The 19,765-nt window shown below is 41.6% G+C and overlaps 1 protein-coding gene across 9 annotated transcripts in view; it reads right to left on the reverse strand.

The window, feature by feature from the left end:
* Nucleotides 1–19,765, reverse strand: part of ggps1 (geranylgeranyl diphosphate synthase 1) — an 89,230-nt gene that overhangs the window by 24,901 nt on the left and 44,564 nt on the right. For 3 of the 9 annotated variants that reach the window (XM_063039625.1, XM_063039628.1, XM_063039657.1), the window contains one exon: nt 860–930. The exons of 3 other annotated variants lie outside the window; for them this stretch is intronic. In XM_063039625.1, coding sequence (XP_062895695.1) covers nt 860–930 — 71 coding nt within the window. Of the gene's footprint in view, nt 1–859; nt 931–11,869; nt 11,979–19,765 lie in introns of all 9 variants that reach the window. 3 more of the 9 variants (XM_063039641.1, XM_063039650.1, XM_063039664.1) reach the window with 2 other exon arrangements.

Genomic DNA, 19,765 nt, shown 5'->3' on the forward strand with positions numbered 1-19,765 from the left:
TGCCAGCATGCCATCAAAATAAATTCTTGTTGACCACTCACACACAGTAACAATGCATATGAGAGTCACTGAGTACTGAAGTAGCAAAACTGAACAGAGTATTCAAAAGACGATACATAATTACAATTGCGAAAGCCTCATGCATTGCCAATAATAATTTTGATGGAATGACGTCAGGACTTAAGTATGAAGAATCCCAACTGTTCTTCTACACGTCTGAGACCAAACCTGAACCGTATCAGATTGATTGTAAGAATGTGGCAAGCTTGCATGTAGTGGTTTGACTGCATAGTGAATTGATTGGGTCTCCTTTTGGGCATGGGCTTTGAAGTATGCACACCTTTTCGTCTCAGCCGGCTCTATTCACTGCTCCCATACTGCAAGTTGCTCAGCATGCACTGTTAACTAACATGACTTAATTAAAACATTTAATCATACTACTGCATTGTAGTTCTTGCTCTGCACATATGGAACAAAACCTGTGATTTTACACAAGTTAACACACTGAAGTTCAAGTTTACATGTTCCAGCCTGCACAAAATCCAAAATCCTTAAAACTTAAGGCAACGTGCTATATTCCAACTCTGCCAAGATCTTCTGACCCAGGGCAAACTAAGCAAAAGCGGGATACATCAATCACAGCAATGACCAAGCAATTAAAACTTGGGACTACTACCTAGCACACACCCTGGAAGAAATCACCCAATTTAAATATCTTGCAACTTGATCGATGGACTGTTACTAACTGGTTTCAGCTGTACAGAATAGAATTCCCCGAGGTTTCCCCTCTTTAACATTAACCTCATCAATTTAGGATGCATACTACACTTCACAAAATTATTGTAAACAAAGCTCTTACCTGCAATTTTTCTTCAGGGACATTCAACCAATGGTTAAAGGCTTGTGAAAGTTTGGTTCTCACGTGCTTTCCTTGTTGAAAGAAAATGATTTATTACAATTAGTGGCCAATGGACATCTTTCACATTTCCTCCTTGTAGCTACAAATCTAATACACCCAAACACATGATTTCTTGTACAGTTGTCTCTCCAATATCCATATTCGAGCAGCATGTGTTTCACTGACAATAATTACTTGACTGCACATTAAAGACATTCTCTGGAATGGAAACCTTTTGCAAGGCCTGACATTTATTAGCCACCCCTGGTTGTCTTCTAGATTATGGTAATAGCTCACTTTCTTGAACCTACAAACAAAAGTAACACTCTGATGACACTACCTCCCCAAATAAATAATTGGATTGGATCCAGATATTCAGTGTTTTCCATAATAATCAATGACAATGAATGGAAGTGGTAAGTGATATGGGAACCTTGCCCTCCCAGGTGATTGGGACACTACAGAGTTGCAGTGTCCATCTTGTAGGATGGGCATACTAATCAGCTTAAATGTAGGCCCACTAAAGGACTTCAATGGCTGGTCAGAATCAACAACCTTCAAAGGGAATCAGAGCAGCAAATCAAGCAAGAGCAGGTGTTTCCTTCTCCAAAGATGAACTAGTTAAGACATTAATAACAACCCAAAAAATCTACTTTAACAGTAACACACACAAAATGCTGTTGGAACTCAAGTCAGATGGTCTAGGCCCGAAAAGTTGACTGTTTATTCCTCTCAGATGCTGCCAAAACTGTTGAGTTCCAGCAGCATTTTGTGTTGCTCTCAAATGTACAGCATCTGCAGTTATCTCTTAAAATCTTTATTTTAATCATCTTGTTTTCATTCAAATAGTTATACTGATGGAGATTTGAATTCTTCCTCTTCATTACTATTTTTTCTACCTACCTAACACTCCAACCCCATGACGGCTTCCGTACAGTAAGATCTGACCCAGTATTCTTTGGATATTGCCAAACCCTGCAATGCAAAATGCTTCAGGACGTCTCAGCTTCCAACACGACCACAAGTAACTTTACACCATTGTTCTGAATTAGACAAGAAATACCAGAGGCACTGTAAACTAATTATAGAAACATAGAAAACCTACAGCACAATACAGACCCTTTGGCCCACAAAGCTGTCCCAAACATGTCCTTACCTTAGAAATTACCTAGGCTTACCCATAGCCCTCTATTTTTCTAAGCTCCATGCTCCTATCCTGGACTCTCTTAAAAGACCCTATAGTATCTGCCTCCACCACTGTTGCCGGCAGCCCATTCCATGCACTCACCACTCTCTGCATAAAAAAATTACCCCGACATCTCCTCTGTACCTTCTTCCAAGCACCTTAAAACTGTGCCCTCTCATGATAGCCATTTCAGCTTGGGGGAAAAAGCCTCTGACTTACCCACACAGTCAATGCCCCTCATTATCTTGTAGACCTCTACCAGGTCATCCCTCATCCTCCGTCGCTCCAAGGAGAAAAAGCCGAGTTCACTCAACCTATTCTCATAAGGCATGCTCCCCAATCCAGGTAATATCCTTGTAAATGTGCTCTGCACCCTTTCTATGGTTTCCACATCCTTCCTGTAGTGAGGTGACCAGAACTGAGCACAATACTCCAAGTGGGATCTGACCAGGGTCCTATAGAGCTGCAACATTACCTCTCGTTTCTTAAACTCAATCCCATGATTGATGAAGGCCAATGCACCATATGCCTTCTTAACCACAGAGTCAACCTGCACAGCAGCTTTGAGTGTCCTATGGACTCGGACCCCAAGATCCCTCTGATCCTCCACACTGCCAAGAGTCTTACCATTAAACCATATTTTGCCATCATATTGACCTACCAAAATGAACCACCTCACACTTCTCTGGGTTGAACTATCTGCCGCTTCTCAGCCCAGTTTTGCATCCTATCAATGTCCCACTGTAACCTCTGACAGCTCTCCACACTATTCACAACACCCCCAACCTTTGTGTCAACAGAAAATTTATTAACCCATCCCTCCACTTCCTCATCCAGGTCATTTATAAAAAATCACAAAGAGTAGGGGTCCCAGAACAGATCCCTGAGGTACACCATTGGTCACCGACCTCCATGCAGAATATGACCTGTCTACAACCACTTTTTGCCTTCCGTGGGCAAGCCAGTTCTGGATCCACAAAGTGTAGTCACATCCTCAAAAAATTCAATCAGGCTCGTAAGGCACGACCTACCTTTCACAAAGCCATGCTGACTATTCCTAATCCTATTATGCCTCTCAGGATCTTCTCCATCAACTTAACAACCTCTGAAGTAAGACTCACTGGTCTATAATTCCCTGGGCTAATATCTCTACTCCCTTTCTTGAATAAGGGAACAACATACACAACTCTCCAATCCTCTGGAATCTCTCCCGACCCCATTGATGATGCAAAGATAATTGCCAGAGGCTCAGCAATCTCCTCCCTTGCTTCCCACAGGAGCCTGGGGCACATCCCATCCAGTCCTGGTGACTTATCCAACTCGATGCTTTCCAAAAGCTCCAGCACATCCTCTTCCTTAATATCTACACGCTCAAGCTTTGCAGTCCACTGCAAGTCATCCCTACAATCGCCAAGATCCTTTTCCGTAGTGAATACCGAAGCAAAGTATTCATTAAGTACCTCTGCTATCTCCTCCAGTTCCATACACACTTTTCCACTGTCATACTTGATTGGTCCTATTCTCTCACGTCCTATCCTCTTGCTCTTCACATACTTGTAGAATGCCTTGGGGTTTTTCAATCCTTTCTGCCAAGGCCTTCTCATGGCCCCTTCTGGCTCTCCTAATTTCGTTCTTAAGCTCCTTCCTGCTAGCCTTATAATCTTCTAGATCGCTATCATTACCTAGTTCTTTTTTAAACCTTTCATAAGCTCTTTTCTTCTTGACTAGATTTACAACAGCCTTTGTACACCATGGTTCCTGTACCCTACCATCTTTTCCCTGTCTCATTGGAACGTACCTATGCAAAACCCCACGCAAATATCCCTGAACATTTACCACATTTCTTCCGTACGTTTCCCTGGAACATCTGTTCCCAATTTATGCTTCCAAGTTCCTGCCTGATATTTCCCCTTACTCCAATTAAACGCTTTATTATATCCTACTCAAGTATCAAAATGTACAAGGACAGCACCAGATGACCAACACTGGCTACTCAAACCCTCAAAATTCACAACTTCAGGAAAAATTACAACATTAAAAGTTTCAAATCATTCTTTTGGTCACAATGTAGAAAAAGATCTATGAAAGGGATGATGAAACTAGATCCCAAAATCCATGCTACAGTGCATTCATTTAAACAAATTGCGTAGTAGAAATAATCTAAGTGACAAGAATAGGTTTCTCATCTGGAAGAGCTTAAGCTGCAATTACCCAGATTCCAGTTTTAATAAATTGGATGTCAGAATAGTTAAATACAAGTTACAATGCATTTTTACTGCACCCGAAAGAAAATAACTTTATTGAGGTCGAAATTGTTATGTGGAGTCTTAAGTCTAAAGTTTGTTTCTAACTTACCAGCTCCAAACTCCTCTATATTTATTTTAAAGATAGCACGTGGAACAGGCCCTTCCAGTCCTATAAGCCACATGGCCCAGCAACCCACTTATTTAACACTAGCTTAATCACAGAACAATTTACAATGACTAATTAACCTACTAATCAGTATGCCTTTGGATTTTGGGAGCACCCGGAGGAAACCCACATGCTTGTACAGGAAAGCGAGGATAAAATTGAACAAAGTTACATGGAAGTAGCCACCCCAATGTTGCAGGAGGCTAGACAGGGTAAGATAGTACAAAGATAGCATTGTTTCCTTCAGTAAAAATCCTGCCTGACAAACCTATTGGAATTCTTTGAGGAGTTTACAAGGGGATGCAGTGGATATTGTATATTTGGACTTTCAGAAGGCCTTTGACAAGGTGCCACACACGAGGCTGCTTACCAAGTTAAGAGCTCATGGTATTACAGGAAAATTACTAACATGGTCAGAGCACTGGCTGATTGGTATGAAACAACCAGTGGGAATAAAAGGATCCTTTTCTGGTTGGCGGCCAGTGACTAGCGGTGTTTCACATGGGTCAGTACTGGGACCACTTCTTTTTAAGCTGTATACAAATTATTTTGATGATGGAATAGATGGCTTTGCTGCCAGATTTGCAGATGATACAAAGATTGGTGCAGGAGAAGCTAGCGTTGAGGAAACAGGAAGGATACAGAAGGACATAGATTAGGAGAATGGGCAAGAAAGTGGCAAATGAAACACAATGTTAGAAAATGCATGGTCATGCACGTTGATAGTAGAAATAAACGTGTGGACTATTTCCTAAACAGGGAGAAAATCCAGGAATCTAAGATGCAGAGGGACTTGGGAGTTCTTGTGCAGAACATCCCGAAGGTTAACTTGCAGGATGAGTCAGTGGTGAGGAAGGCAAATGTCATGTTAGCATTCATTTCAAGAGGTCTAGAATACAAGAGCGAGGATGTGATGCTGAGGCTTTATAAGGCGCTGGTGAGGCCTCACCTTGAGTATTCTGAACAGTTTTGGGCCCCTCATCTTAGAAAAGATGTGCTGGCATTGGAGAGGGTTCAGAGAATGTTTATAAGGATGATTTGAGAAATGAAGACCATAAGACAAAGGAGAAGTCGGCCATTCGGCCCATCGAGTCTGCTCCGCCATTTTAAAATGAGCTGATCCATTCTCCCATTTAGTCCCACTCCCCCACCTTCTCACCATAACCTTTGATGCCCTGGCTACTCAGATACCCATCAATCTCTGCCTTAAATACACCCAATGTCTTGGCCTCCACTGCCGCCCGTGGCAACAAATTCCATAGATTCACCACCCTCTGGCTAAAAAAATTTCTTCGCATTTCTGTTCTGAATGGGTGCCCTTCAATCTTTAAGTCATACCCTCTCGTACTAGACTCCCCCATCATGGGAAACAACTTTGCCACATCCACTCTGTCCATGCCTTTCAACATTTGAAATGTTTCTATGAGGTCCCCCCTCATTCTTCTAAACTCCAAGGAATACAGTCCAAGAGCAAACGTTCCTCATATGTTAACCCTCTCATTCCCGGAATCATTCTAGTGAATCTTCTCTGAACCCTCTCCAACGTCAGCACATCCTTTCTTAAATAAGGAGACCAAAACTGCCCACAGTACTCCAAGTGAGGTCTCACCAGTGCCTTATAGAGCCTCAACATCACATCCCTACTCCTATACTCTATTCCTCTAGAAATGAATGCCAACATTGCATTCGCCTTCTTCACCACTGACTCAACCTGGAGGTTAACCTTAAGGGTATCCTGCACGAGGACTCCCAAGTCCCGTTGCATCTCAGAACTTTGAATTCTCTCTCCATTTAAATAATAGTCTGCCGGTTTATTTCTTCTGCCAAAGTGCATAACCATATACTTTCCATACAAGGGTTATCATACAAGGAACATTTGATGGCTCTGGGTCTGTACTCCCTGGAATTCAGAAGGATGAGGGGGGATCTCATTGAAACTTTGAATGTTGAAAGGCCAAGACAGAGTAAATGTGGAAAGGAGTTTCCCATAGTGGGAGAGTCTAGGACAAGAGGGCACAACCTCAGGATAGAAGGGCACCCTTTCAAAACAGATGCGAAGAAATTTCTTTAGCCAAAGGGTGGTGAATTTATGGAATTCAGCTGTGCATGCAGCTGTGAAGATCAGGTCGTTGGGTGTATTTAAGGCAGAGATTGATATGTTCTTGATTGGACATGGCATCAAAGATTAAAGGGAGATGACCGGGAACTGGGGTTGAAGATCAGCAATGATTGAATGGCGGAGCAGACTTGATGGGCCAGGTGGCCTAATTCTGCTCCTATGTCTTATGCTCATGGGAAGAACATTAAAAACTTTAGATGACGTTGGAACTGGACGCCAACACCGAGCTGTAATAGCGCACATTAGCCGCTATACTACCATTTGAGCTGAATTGAGTAACCAAAAATCTTTAAAAAAAATTTTTAATATAAATATTTGTTGTCTTGAGAGACTATTCTCCAGGCTACATGCCATGACATTTTGTGGCACATTAACAGCTGTGATCCATGATAATAAAAAAAACTCCATTTCATTAACCAACTACATTTTAAGTCTGCCATTACAGGTCTTAGTTCTTATTTTTGCACAATAAAGCTATGCCCTCTCATTTGACTACATATCGAAAACATCAATGCAATATAAATCATTGTTTTGCACCAAAAAAAATCAAAAGCCATTTGTAAACATGATTGATGAATGTCACGTGTTTGAATACTTGTCCACACAGCCAGCCATTGCTTACACCATCTGGAAGGTGCATAACAGTTCATCTCCAACATGGTTATACAGGAATGGTGCGGAAACATGAAGCATATGGAAATCAGAATCAGGTTTAATACCACTGATTTGTGTCATGAAATTTATTTTGCGACGGCAGTACAGTGTAATTCATAAAAACTAAAATATATTAAGAAAAATAATTGAATTAAATTAGTGCAAAAAGAGAGCAAAAATAGTGAGGCATATTCATAGGTTTGTTGTTTGTTCAGAAACCTGAAGTTATTCCTGAAAAGTTCTCTCTCCCCTCTGACTCCTGTTCCTCCTCCCCGATGGTAGCCATGAGAAGAGGACATGAACTCACTCATCCTACCCTTAAAGTTGAGGTTAAACAGTTGAATTCAATATTTCACAGTACCTCAGAAAGACTGCTAGGCAAGAGTATTAATAAATGACAACAGTGGATTGATGAAGTTAATATACTGAGTAGAATTGAACAAAATTGACTGTATCGTAATTGATCTGACGAATGACCTATTGCCTTGCAGGATGAAAACAAGAATGAAGAGTTAAGGGGTAACAGGAAGTCCCAGGTTAAATAGCTCATGTCAGTATAAACCTTGGTTTCACACGGACCATAAAGTCCTTCAATTTGCGGGCAGCAGTGCAGTTCTCTACAGATGTAAAAGTTCTTGCTGCCTTCACTCTTGCACACTACTGTTCTTCAACATGTATTGCCTCTCCAATCTGTGCCTTTCATAGATCTTTCCTCCCTGCATTCCTCCAATTAGGTTTCACTCCTTACCAGTGGCTAAATGAGCAAATAAGATCCTACTGTGACTGTGACACAAGCAATTTCCCAACTCAATCTTTCCACAGGCTGTGATATTGTTAACCACATCACCTTCTTTTAATGCCAGATGAATTAGACCAATCTCAAGCAAGTTTGCTCTGTTTTGTCTCTTCATTGCACAGGAATTACCTGCAATGTTTTTTTTCTGCTCCTGTACAATTATCCGTCTCTCAATGATTTACCCTGTGCCTCGTATCTCATATACACACTGCCCCACATGAGATAATCTGAAAATCCTGTGCTAGATCAGACCAGAAGAATCCCTGCAGATGCTTTATACTGACCCTTTACAGTCTTCACTACCAAATGCACGAGCCTGCAGGTGAAAACTGCACTCAGGAAAAGCCCATTTGCTAGCCTACAGCTCTGTTTCTACATGCCTGTGATCATAGGCATGTAGAATTAGTTGACATACATTTAAACTGATGTACTTTAAAAATGAAAGTTACCTCACTGCAGGTCAGCAGCCTTATTCCTACACGTGCCAGTTATAGCAACAAGACTGAAAGGACAGGAAAACTGTATGTTACAGGACATCATTCAGAGGTGGAACACAATTACATGCATCTGCATTTAACACCCACACATGCCCAGCATGTAACTGTGCTGCAGTCTGTAGTGTCAGTTGAGAAAATGCTGACATAGGTAATGTAGCTGGCCGTTTTCTACAGGAGTATGGCCTATCCCACTGTTTCTGCATCCAGGCCAATGACAGACAGTTCTCAATGATCCTGGGCCCTATAGTTTCCAAATTCTCAGATGACCCAATGACAAAAGCAATCTGCCACTGTGAAAACAGGATCACCCCAGATCCCTGGCCATCAACTTCATCTCCCGCCTGTGAATCATACTGGACAAACTCCACTGTTTGCAACTTTGGTATCATAGCACAGTAAAATAAACTTCCACCCACACTTCCATCACCAGTACCACGAACATTCACGTCCATCTTCATCCTGGCAACCCCCACATGTAACACTACCCATCATGATCATAACTTGTGGTACAAAGAAAACGCTTTCCTACCCGCCTGGCCTCACTTACCACCTTCCACCCATTCTCTTTATCCCCACACAATTTTATTCCCCATTCCATTCCAGTCCTGAAGGGTCTTTGCCTGAGTGTCATCTGTTTATTGATTTCCATAGCTGCTGCCTGACCTGCTGAGTTCCTCCAGCATTTTGTGTGTGTTGCTCAGGAAAATGGAAGTGCTATTTGCACGTGACAAGATACTTAAAACAGTGGGGATAACTTCTGGAAACACCAGCAGAAATAGTTCTGTGCAGAATGGTACATGAAGATAATGTTGATGATTTGCAGGTTCAGATTAGATAATAATGGAACAGGGAGCTTATGATCTCACCATCTGAATGTAAGCGCAGCGGTAATGGTGACAGCAAGAGGATGGTGTGGCTAAGTGTCCTGAGCCAATTAAAATACAATTTCTCTCAACATTAAGTATCATGTGTGATTTTGATCGGGGACATGGCCTTAAACTGACAGGCAGAAACCCAAATGGAAGAATCCAATACGTGCAAGGTTGGCAAGAATTTGGGAGGTTATCAAATAAACCAGGCTCCATCCCCATATTGAATCAACTGCAGCCAACAGCCTCATTCATACATCTCAATCCAACACAATCCTGAGATCTGCTTTTCCAAAATTGTTCCAAATCACACAGGGCCTGCTTATACATTACTATTATTACATAAGATCATCTTTATTTATCACATGCACATCAAAATATACAGTGAAATACATTGTTTGCATCAATGACCATGCTTCTGGTGCCAACAGAGCTTGGCCACAACTTACTACCTCTAACCTCTATGTCTTTTGAATGAGAGGAAATCAAAGCACCCAGAGAAAACCCAAGTGGTTACAGGAAGAAAATACAAACTCCTTACAGACGGTGACTGGAATTGAACCCTGATTGGCTGCGCTGTAAAATGTTATACTATCTGCTATGCTGCAGACCTCCCCAGTCCCAGCTTCCATCCTGCACAGCTTCAGTGAAACAACCTTCATATCTATACTTTCCAATTTGCTTTTTTGCTCAGCAAATTTTAATTACTCCACCAGCAGGACCTACCATGAGAATTGCCAAGAGCCAAAGTCTAGAATTACCTACAAAACCAAGTCTCATCGTTAAAACAAAAAACCTATAGCCAAGGTTTTGATGATCTATTTGAACAAAGTGTAATTTTGTTTTATCACTCATGAAGAATGCTGGTTTTATGATATTAAATAGGGTCACATGAAAGTAAAATAAAAGGCCAAATGCGCTGTTGTTGCTTGTGTTGTTCAGCTGAACATGGAAGGCATGCTATGTTGGTGCTGGAGATATGGCAGCACACGAGGTCTTAGAGCCAGTATAATGGGGAAGAGAGAGGAGTGAGGCAAAGGCTGGTAGATGGATTCCTGGAAGTGTAGCCTCACTGATCACCAACATTCCCATCAAGTAAATATGATACCTGAATGTGTAATTGCACAGTCCACACAGTGATCAGTACACTGCCAATTAGTAGCCCTCTTCCTTCAAGGATAGATTTACCAGACCAGATAAAAAAACAGAGCAACGAAACTACTGGTGACCTGGTAGAAGTTTTCTCACATGGATTTGATGATTTTAAGAGGGTCGCTATTTTGCTGCATTGCTATAATTTTAAAACTGTGCTCATTTACACATAGTGTGCCTTGTACCCACACCAAAAAACAAAATAAATGAAGAATCAAAGAGCCAACTATAGCACACATCTGCTGTATAAAGACAAACTCTGAACTTGGATTTTCTACTGAAGAAATGGAATTCAAGTTCTCTGAAAATTCAGGTCACCATTATATATATTGTGTTGTTCCTCTCCATGCCTTGTGGTGCATCAGACAGCAATCTTTGCCACTTCCTCAGCACTTTGTTTTTTTTTTATATGAGGTTGTGTTACTAGCTTGACACTCAACCCAGCACGGATGGAAAGCGTGCAAGGAGCTGGCTGGATTGGAACCCAGGACCATTTGCCTCCAAGTCTAGTGCGGATGCCCCTACACCATCATCTGGCATATAATCTGTGTACTCACCACTAAAATTTACTGCCAACCCAATTAAAAGCACTGCAGAGTGCAGCAGAACACAGATCCATAGTTCTTTGAAAGTGGCATCACAGGTAGTTAGGGTTATAGAGGTTTTGACACATTGACATTCATGATTCAGAGTACTGAATACAGAAGTGACGATATATTGAAGAGGTACAAGATATTGGTGAGGCTGAATCTGGAGAATTGTGTGCAGCTCTGCTCACCTACCTACCTATCTATAGGAAAGATTAAAGTACAGAGAAAATTTACTAAGATATTGCCAGGACTTAAGGACTTGAGTACAGGAAAGGTTGTAACAGGTCAGGACTTATTTTCCTGGAGCACAGGAAAAATGAAGAGAGACTTGAAGTATACAGAAGTAAGAGAGATAAAGAAAGAGTAAATGCACACAGGCTGATGCTGGGTGAGACTAAAACTGGAGATCACTGGTTTTGGGTGAAAGGTGAAATACTGAAGGGGAACCTGAGGGAAAATTTCTTCACTCAGAGTGTGATGAGAGCATGTAATGAGCTGCCAGAAGTGGTGGATGAGGGTTTGATTTAGGAGGTTTGGACGAGAGGGATATGGGGAGGCTATGTTCCAGGTGCAGATCAATGGGACTTGGAAGAATAACAGTTCAGTGTATATTAGATGGGTCCAAGGGCCATCATGCTCTATGACTCTTAAAAAACCCCAAGAGAAAATCTGGATCTATCCAAAGTATTTACATACAAACTTCACTTGTCAGCATCAATCCTCTTCACTCTAGTCGCATCTCATGGCATCCATGAACAGATTTGAAATTGGAATAGAACTGGTGAAAGGGAGCTCGGTAATGACACTGGGGAGAAATTGAGTGTTTGTCAGTACAAAGAACTTTTAACTGCTGTTATTACAGTTATTCTGCTATTTGCCATGATCATACATTCATTGATCTTAAGGATAAAGGTACTTAAACACTATAGGCAGCAAGTTTGCAAATCAATGTGCAATTGATCTCCACATCATTGAGTTTAAATAAGCAATTTGGGCTTGGTTTGTTGTCACATAGCAAAGTACAGTGAAAAGCTTGTCTTACATACAGTTTGTCCAAGGTCAGCTCACTACACAGTGCATTGAGGTAGTAAAAGGCAAAACATAGAACTGAAACTGAACATAGAAAATAGTGTTAACAGCTACAGAGAAAGTAAGGTGAAAGATCAAAGGTCGATTACAAGGTCAAGAGTCCATTTTATTGCCAAAGGGAACCATTCATCATCACAACAGAAGGGTAGAACCTATCCTTCAGCCTGGTGGTGTGTGCGTGCCTTCCGCCTTTATTATCTTCTGCCCAAAGGGAGAGAAGAGAGAATGTACAGGATGGGTGGAGTCTTTGATTATGTTGACTGGCTTCCAGAGTCCATGGAGGGGAGGTTGGTTTCTGTGACGTGTTGAACTATGGCCACAACTGAAGTTTCTTACAGTCACACACAGACCGTTTCCCATACTAGGCCACAATTCACCCAGTAATAATGGTGTATTACTTTTTTTTAAAAAAAAAATTAGATTTGGCAATTGGATACTCCAAATGTGGCATTATGCTTTTGCTGGTCAGATTTGTCAAAGGATATTTAACTAGGTGAGTAATCATTTTGCTTATAGCACAGAGTTGAAAGACTAGTTAACCATTATGGATGAGTACTTGCCAAATCAAAATAACTCAAATTCTAAGGACAATCCACCGAATTCTTTGTTCAATAGGAGACACAGATTCTTATTTTCTCATCTAAAAGAGCAGGACTCCATTAGATTAGATTATGAGGACATGCAGTCCTCTTTTATTGTCATTTAGTAATGCATGCGTTAAGAAATGATACAATGTTCCTCCAGAATGCTATCACAGAAGCACAAGACAAACCGACTGAAAAAACTGACAAAAACCACATGGTTACAACAGTGCAAAGCAATACTGCAATTTGATAAAGAACAGATCACGGGCACGGTTAAAAAATGTCTCAAAGTCTCTCGAAAGTCCCATCATCTCACGCAAACGGTAGAAGGAAGAGGAACTCTCTTCCTGCCATAAACTTCCAGCGCCGCACCCTCGAAGCACCCAACCACAGCCGACTCGAGTCCGTCCGAAAACTTCGAGCCTCTGACCAGCCCTCCGACACCGAGCACCATCTCTGCCGAGTGCTTCGACCCCGGCAACGAGCAATAGGCAAAGCCGAGGATTTGGGACCTTCCCCTCCGCAGATTCTCGATCGCACAGTAGCAACAGCAGCAAAGCAGGCATTCCAGAAGTTTTTCCAGATGTTCCTCCATGCTGCTCACGTTTGTCTCCATCAAATCAGGATTATGCACGGCCCCTACTTACAAATATATCATTTCGGAGCAGCCGCGCACGCTGCATCGCGCCGCCATCTTCTCCTCCCCTCCCTATTAGTACTGCAGTCTTAGCATTAAGACTTGGATTTGCATAACCTAGGACCTGATGAAGGGTGTAACTGAGTTTAGAATCTCTTGTGTTTTTGTATTTGTATATTGTTGCTCACAACTTCAAATTATCCCAAAGCTCTTAACAACCAGTAAGAATTGGGTAGATTTTACAAGGAATAGTTGCTGTTGTAAGAAATGCAATAAAGCAACCTCCCACAACCAGGAATCAGATGATGACCAACCCCTTAATGATCTTGACAGGGTGAAATTCTGACTATACTCCATGCTCCTCCTTTGAAGTGGAACGGAATATTTGTATTACTTAAACAGATATAGTCTCAATCCAGAACATCGAAAAAGGCAAATGTCAAGTGCCAACCTAACCTTTTATGCTCAAATCCTAGAATGAACTTCTGCCCCAGGAGTACGAGTGCTCCCTATTCAGCTTGGTTATAATAATCTTTGTTGTACATGGTTAAAGTTTATATGGCACGTTCAATTACTAGGACGGAGAATAAAATTACAGCTTTCTGATTAAGCAGGGAGGGTACTATAGGACCAGACTTGGAGATTTGTTAATGTAGGATGCAGGAGCCATGTATCTATTTTCTGTCATGTGGTAGAAACAAATGAGAATAGTTACATATTCTCAGTAGTTTAGTCAAGTGGAGAATGAGCAAGCCACAGGGAATGATATTTTTTTGTTGATCGTTAATTGGATCACTATCAATATATTTAAATGCATATAGAATGGTAATTTAGCTTGACCGCTTAGTTATGCTATTTGGGATTTTATTGAAACTCTAGATCACTAATTGTGCTTAAATATGTTGGTTCAACCATTGACTTCGTTGCTTTGCTAATTTGAACGTTATATCACTAATTTAGTTTTGTTAGCTTTTCATCGCTACAAGATCATTCAGCATTGCTGGTTTTGTAAAAAAGGATCGAAAGTACCCTTTTCACTTTGGAATTTCATTATTTCAAAACCTGTCATACACTGTCAATCTCCTGGCTTAGTCTTTCAGTGGTTTTGGTTTGTCTTAAGGTAATCACTACATTTTGTCAACAACAAAAATAGTTACATCAAATGCACACCTCTCTACTGCAACGGAATGTTTGGACCTGTTGGCGAAATTGGAATCACAACACTGAGAAGCCAGAGCAACTTGTGCCACATAAACAACATTTTTATTGATTCACGCTGTGTATGTGTGTTTTGAATGGTCAGCGCTTCTTGTCCATTGGGTAGCGTTGCTCAGTCGTGTGGTGTTTGCCTGAGGTTTTGGTGCTTTGTTTTATTGAAGTACTAAAATATTCTGGTTGGCAATGTTTTAATTTGAAGGCTGTTGTGTCTGGTCTGGTTTAAGGGCTATGGATACGCGGAGTTTGATTGTTGACTACGTTTATTGAATTGAATATCACTGGGGCTAAGGATGAACAAAGTTAATTGTGAGTGGCGCATCCAGAGAAAGTAATGAGTGTATCAAAGCATGGACTTAGCACCAGCAACCCTGCTCTTAGGGCTTGCAAAAAAAGAAACTGAAGCTAAGCCAAGATTAATCTAATCAAAGTCTTCAAAAAGAGTACAAGACAAATGTGAAAAAAATTAAAGGTTTAACACCAACAATTAATGATTTTATAAAAATTAAAAGAAAATGCCTTACAAGTGCAATCTCATCTTGAGGACCCAACTAATCTGTGAAGCTGTTGCTAAGCAACATCACATGCTCATCTTATAATTCCCAAGCTTGAGCAGGAAAGACAAAATTGATGTTTTTCAAGCATTGGTCACTATTGTAGCATATTTATAGGTGATGTGAAACAATGGTCGAACTAAACATGTTATATTCAAGGTCACGTTGCTGCAACAAGTGACTATGTCTCATTTTCCGTCAGATATTTCTCCAATTCCAAGGCATGTTTTGACTACACCTACAGCAGAGGACCCAAAAGATGACCTGGATTTGAGCGACAGTGTGTATGTAATGCCAGTGCTCGCAGTTCTGCTGCAGGCAGAGCATCTTCTGTATCTGATACCTTCTCTGTATGCATTAGAGGCTAATGAAGCAGAGGCTACAGAAAAGGAAAGAACAGCTTATGTTGCAGGGAGAAATTACTGTGTACATGGTTAAAGTTTATGTGCTAAGGGCTTCGGGTGCTGCAAGTGCTAAAGGTGATCCAACAGGACAGTCTGATGGTGTGAATTCTTAAACTGAAGAGGCAGAAAAACAAAAACAATGCCAATGTTGATTCATTTGTTCAAGTGTCTGTGAATCATAAGAGGATCTTCAGGGTGTTTACTCGCAGCCTGCACTAATGAGGCACTCCGAACCCATGTCATATTTCCTTACAGCAGGGAAGCCATCTTGTTTCGAATGATAGATGTCAGAATAGTGTTATTGATACTATGAAGAAATAAAATTAAACAACAACCTTATTGGTACAACAGCAATATTTAATCTTAGCCGAAAAGAAATGCAAATCTTCAAAGGTGATGCACTGCAGTATCATGCATTCATGAGGGCTTTTGAAAATGGTGAAGGCAAGACTGGCAGCCACAGCGACTACTTCCATTTCCTTCAGCAGTACACTAGGAGTCACCTTAGAGAACTTGTCAGAAGTTGCCAACATGTTGACCCCAAGAAAGGATATGTAAAAGCTAAGGCTTTAGTACTACAGGCACATTTTGGTATCGAACAGACATTTTTGTTTTTATTGAGAGGGAAGCAAAGATTACTATGCACCTGGTGTTTGGGAATATATAGGATATACAATTTTGCTTTAAGGCTAAAGAACGCAGCTTTGCCACTCCTGTGGCCAGTGTGAGAAGTAAAGCTAAAACTGAACCTGGAACGAATGGAAGGGAAATGGTCTCATCAACCAAAAGGGTTTGTCTGTTCTGTGAGGGTGAACATAGTGGATTTGTGCCCTCTGCTGGGGAAAGAGGCTCAGTGAGAAGATTGCCTTCCTAAAAGAAAATGATGTCTGCTTTGGTTCTTCCAGCAAGATGGTGGCACAACTAGTCTTCTATGGGATTCATGAAAGGTGCTACTGTTCTAGTTGAATGTACTTCTAATGATTACAATTTCTTGCAAGACATTAACTTAGGCCACAAGACCACAAACACAGGAGCAGAACTAGGCCCTTTGGCCCATCGAGTCTGCTCTACCATCATGGCTGATCCAATTTTCTTCTCAGTCCCAACCTCTTGTCTTCTCTGCATATCCCTTCATGCCCTGACTAATCAAGAAACTATAAACCTCTGACTTAAATATACATAAAGACTTAGCCTCTTCAGCTGCCTGTGGCAAAGAATTCCACAGATTCACCACTCTCTGGCTAAAGAAATTCCTCACCTCCGTTCTAAAAGGACACCCCTCAATTCTGAGGCTGTGCAATACTTAAAAGTACCACAGGCCTACACTATCAGCGAGTTACTTGCTGGCAGATTTAATGAAGCAGCTGAGCAATGTGCTACTGCCTGAGTCGATGGACACTTACAGTTAAATAGTGAGTGCTGTCGTGGTTGCTTCTCTTGTGATTGTAAGACCCCTTCAGACATGGTTAATCTGGTACAGCGCAAATCTGATTCACTGATTTATTGGATAACAACAGGGGCAGAAGGTGGGGGAACTCCCTGGCCTTGGTCATAGCGAGTACTAAGCCTGAAGCCACGGTGTCATCTTTTTGCAGCCGCCGGAGTGAGGAGACAAAGCTGTTGTGCTTCACCAAGGCAGTGTGGTGTAGCCCTCCAAGGGTTTCACTTGGTAGAAAAGCTCTTGTGGTCGACTGCAGATTTTTTGGCGGTACTTCATGGACTCAGGCCTCAAGCTGCAGAGTCACTTGCTTTTCAGCTACCAGGGAAGCAGCATCCAAGCTGTCACGCTCTACCAGGGGTGGTACAGCACAGCTGTGGTTGACTGAAGATTTCAATTGGACTGAGGGGTCTGGACTATATACTCATATAGATTTGCCTGGTTGTGTTTCTACTAATATTCTATGTGTCGATATATGCAACAACTGGGCCTCTAAGCCATAGCATCGCCTAGCAGGCATCAGGGCTGGTCAAGAGAGGATCTTGGTGACCTGGACTCTATACATGCACATTCCACGTTGCTGTATTTTTACTAATATTCTATGTGCATGTATATGTGAGGACTCTACTTCTAAGCTGTGGTGTCGCCTAGCGGGCACAGGGCAGGTCAACATTTGATATTGCTGGATGGGGGGGGGGGTCTGGACTATATACATGCATATTCTGTGTTGCTGTATTTTACTGATAATCTATATGGACTTGTTTACTTGTATGTGCGAGGACTGGGCATCAAGCCAGTATCACAGGGCATCGGGACTCTCATTCTGTGAATGTGCTTTAGTATCTTGACCCTGTACTAACAGTGTCTTGTTCGGCTGTATTCTTGTATGGTTGAATGACAATTAAACTCAAATTGAATTGTGTACAGGACACATGAGCAAGGATTGCAGGAAGCATCGTTCATGCAAGGTATGCAGTGGTAAGTATCCCAACATACTTCATATTTTGTAACAAAAAGGGGGCAGAATCAAAACAAGCAGTGAAAGAATCAGACTCAGCAGTGAGTAGTGCCCTGGTAATTTTACTGCACATGATCAAGGTTGTAAATCTCCCATAGTTCCAGTACAAATGAAGTCTAAGGAGGCCAACAAGACAGTGGTTACTTATGCTTTCCTAGGTCAATCTCAGCAGTGTTCTGGACAGTGGGCCTCATGAACAAGCTCAACCTCACAGGAAAAGGGACACGCACTCTCTTATGCACCATGGATCAAGAGAAGATCGTGATGAGCTACATTGTTTCAGAATTGGAAGTGGCTGGCGCAAATGGTGAAAACTATTTGAACTACACAACACATATACGCAGGAAAGTATGCCTGTACACAAAAGGAACAGTCCACAACAGAGGAATCTCCAGGGACAGTCTCACCTGAAACACCTTCATTTGCCAGCGACTGATTCAGAAGTTGAGCTGTTGACAGAGACAAATGTGCCTAAAGCACTGGAGCGGTTGCAGGGCTCATGATGAACCTTATGCAATTAGAACACAGCACTGTGAATGGACAATGGTGATGGAAGAGTCTGCACAGCCAGAGCTGACAGTTAAAAGGATCTCTCAATTTTGAACTTGGAAGAGCTTTGGCAGTGGCAGTTCAAGGCAGACCTGCCTTAATGCCGTCAGGATGAACAAGTTCATGGAACTGGTTACAAATTCTGCAAACCTGGTGGATGGCCACTACCAGATTAGTCTGCCTTTGAGAAAGAAAGATTCTACATTGATGCCCAATAATAGGAAGATTGCAGAACACCATGCTGTATATCCAAGGAAGAGGATCAAGAATTTGTTATTTCACATTGACTACACAGCTTTCATGAAGGATGTCATTTCCACAAGTTTGCTGGCATTTTTCAGCATGAAGATCTGGAACACAGTGATGGGCAAGTCTGGTATATTCTACATCATATGTCCATCACCCCAGAAAAGCTAAACTGTTGTGTTTGACTGTGGAGACACTTTTCAGGGAACATCACTTAATGCTCAGCTTTTACAGGGACCAGGCCTCACTAGCTCACTGACTGAAATCAAAACCAGAATCCGAAAAGAGCCAGTGGTGATCATAGTAGATATTGAATAAATGTTTCATCAGGTTGAAGTACCAGTGGAAGATGCAGATCTGCTGAAGTTTCTCTGGTGGACTGATGGTGACCTCAGCCAAGATATGATGGACTTTAGAATGGTGGTACATGTCTTTGGAGTAACTTCGTCACTGAGCTGTGCCAACTTTGCCCTTAGGAAATGCACAAAAGACAATGAAGAACTATACAGCTGCAAGATAAGGTTTTGCAATGCTTCTATATTGATGACTGTCTTGCATCCATGTTCTGAGGAAGAAGCGGTGTCTCTCTATCATGACCTTGTATCCATTTGTGCAAAAGGTGACTTTCAACTCAAAATGGATAAGCAACAGTATGCTAGCTGTGACACTAGAAGGCATCCTCTTTAGATAGAGATTCTTTGTTAATGCACTTCGATGCTTTATAGCAAAACGAGGACAGATTTGTGAACTGCGCTCTGATTAATGTGACAAACTTTGTCGGAACTGAGCAAGAGTTGTGAAAAGCCATTGAGAAGTGGAATCATTCAAGATCAGTGATGTCCTTCTTCAAGAAGGAAT

This window comes from Mobula hypostoma, chromosome 2 (genome assembly GCF_963921235.1).
Source record: "Mobula hypostoma chromosome 2, sMobHyp1.1, whole genome shotgun sequence".
Lineage (NCBI taxonomy): Eukaryota > Metazoa > Chordata > Chondrichthyes > Myliobatiformes > Myliobatidae > Mobula > Mobula hypostoma.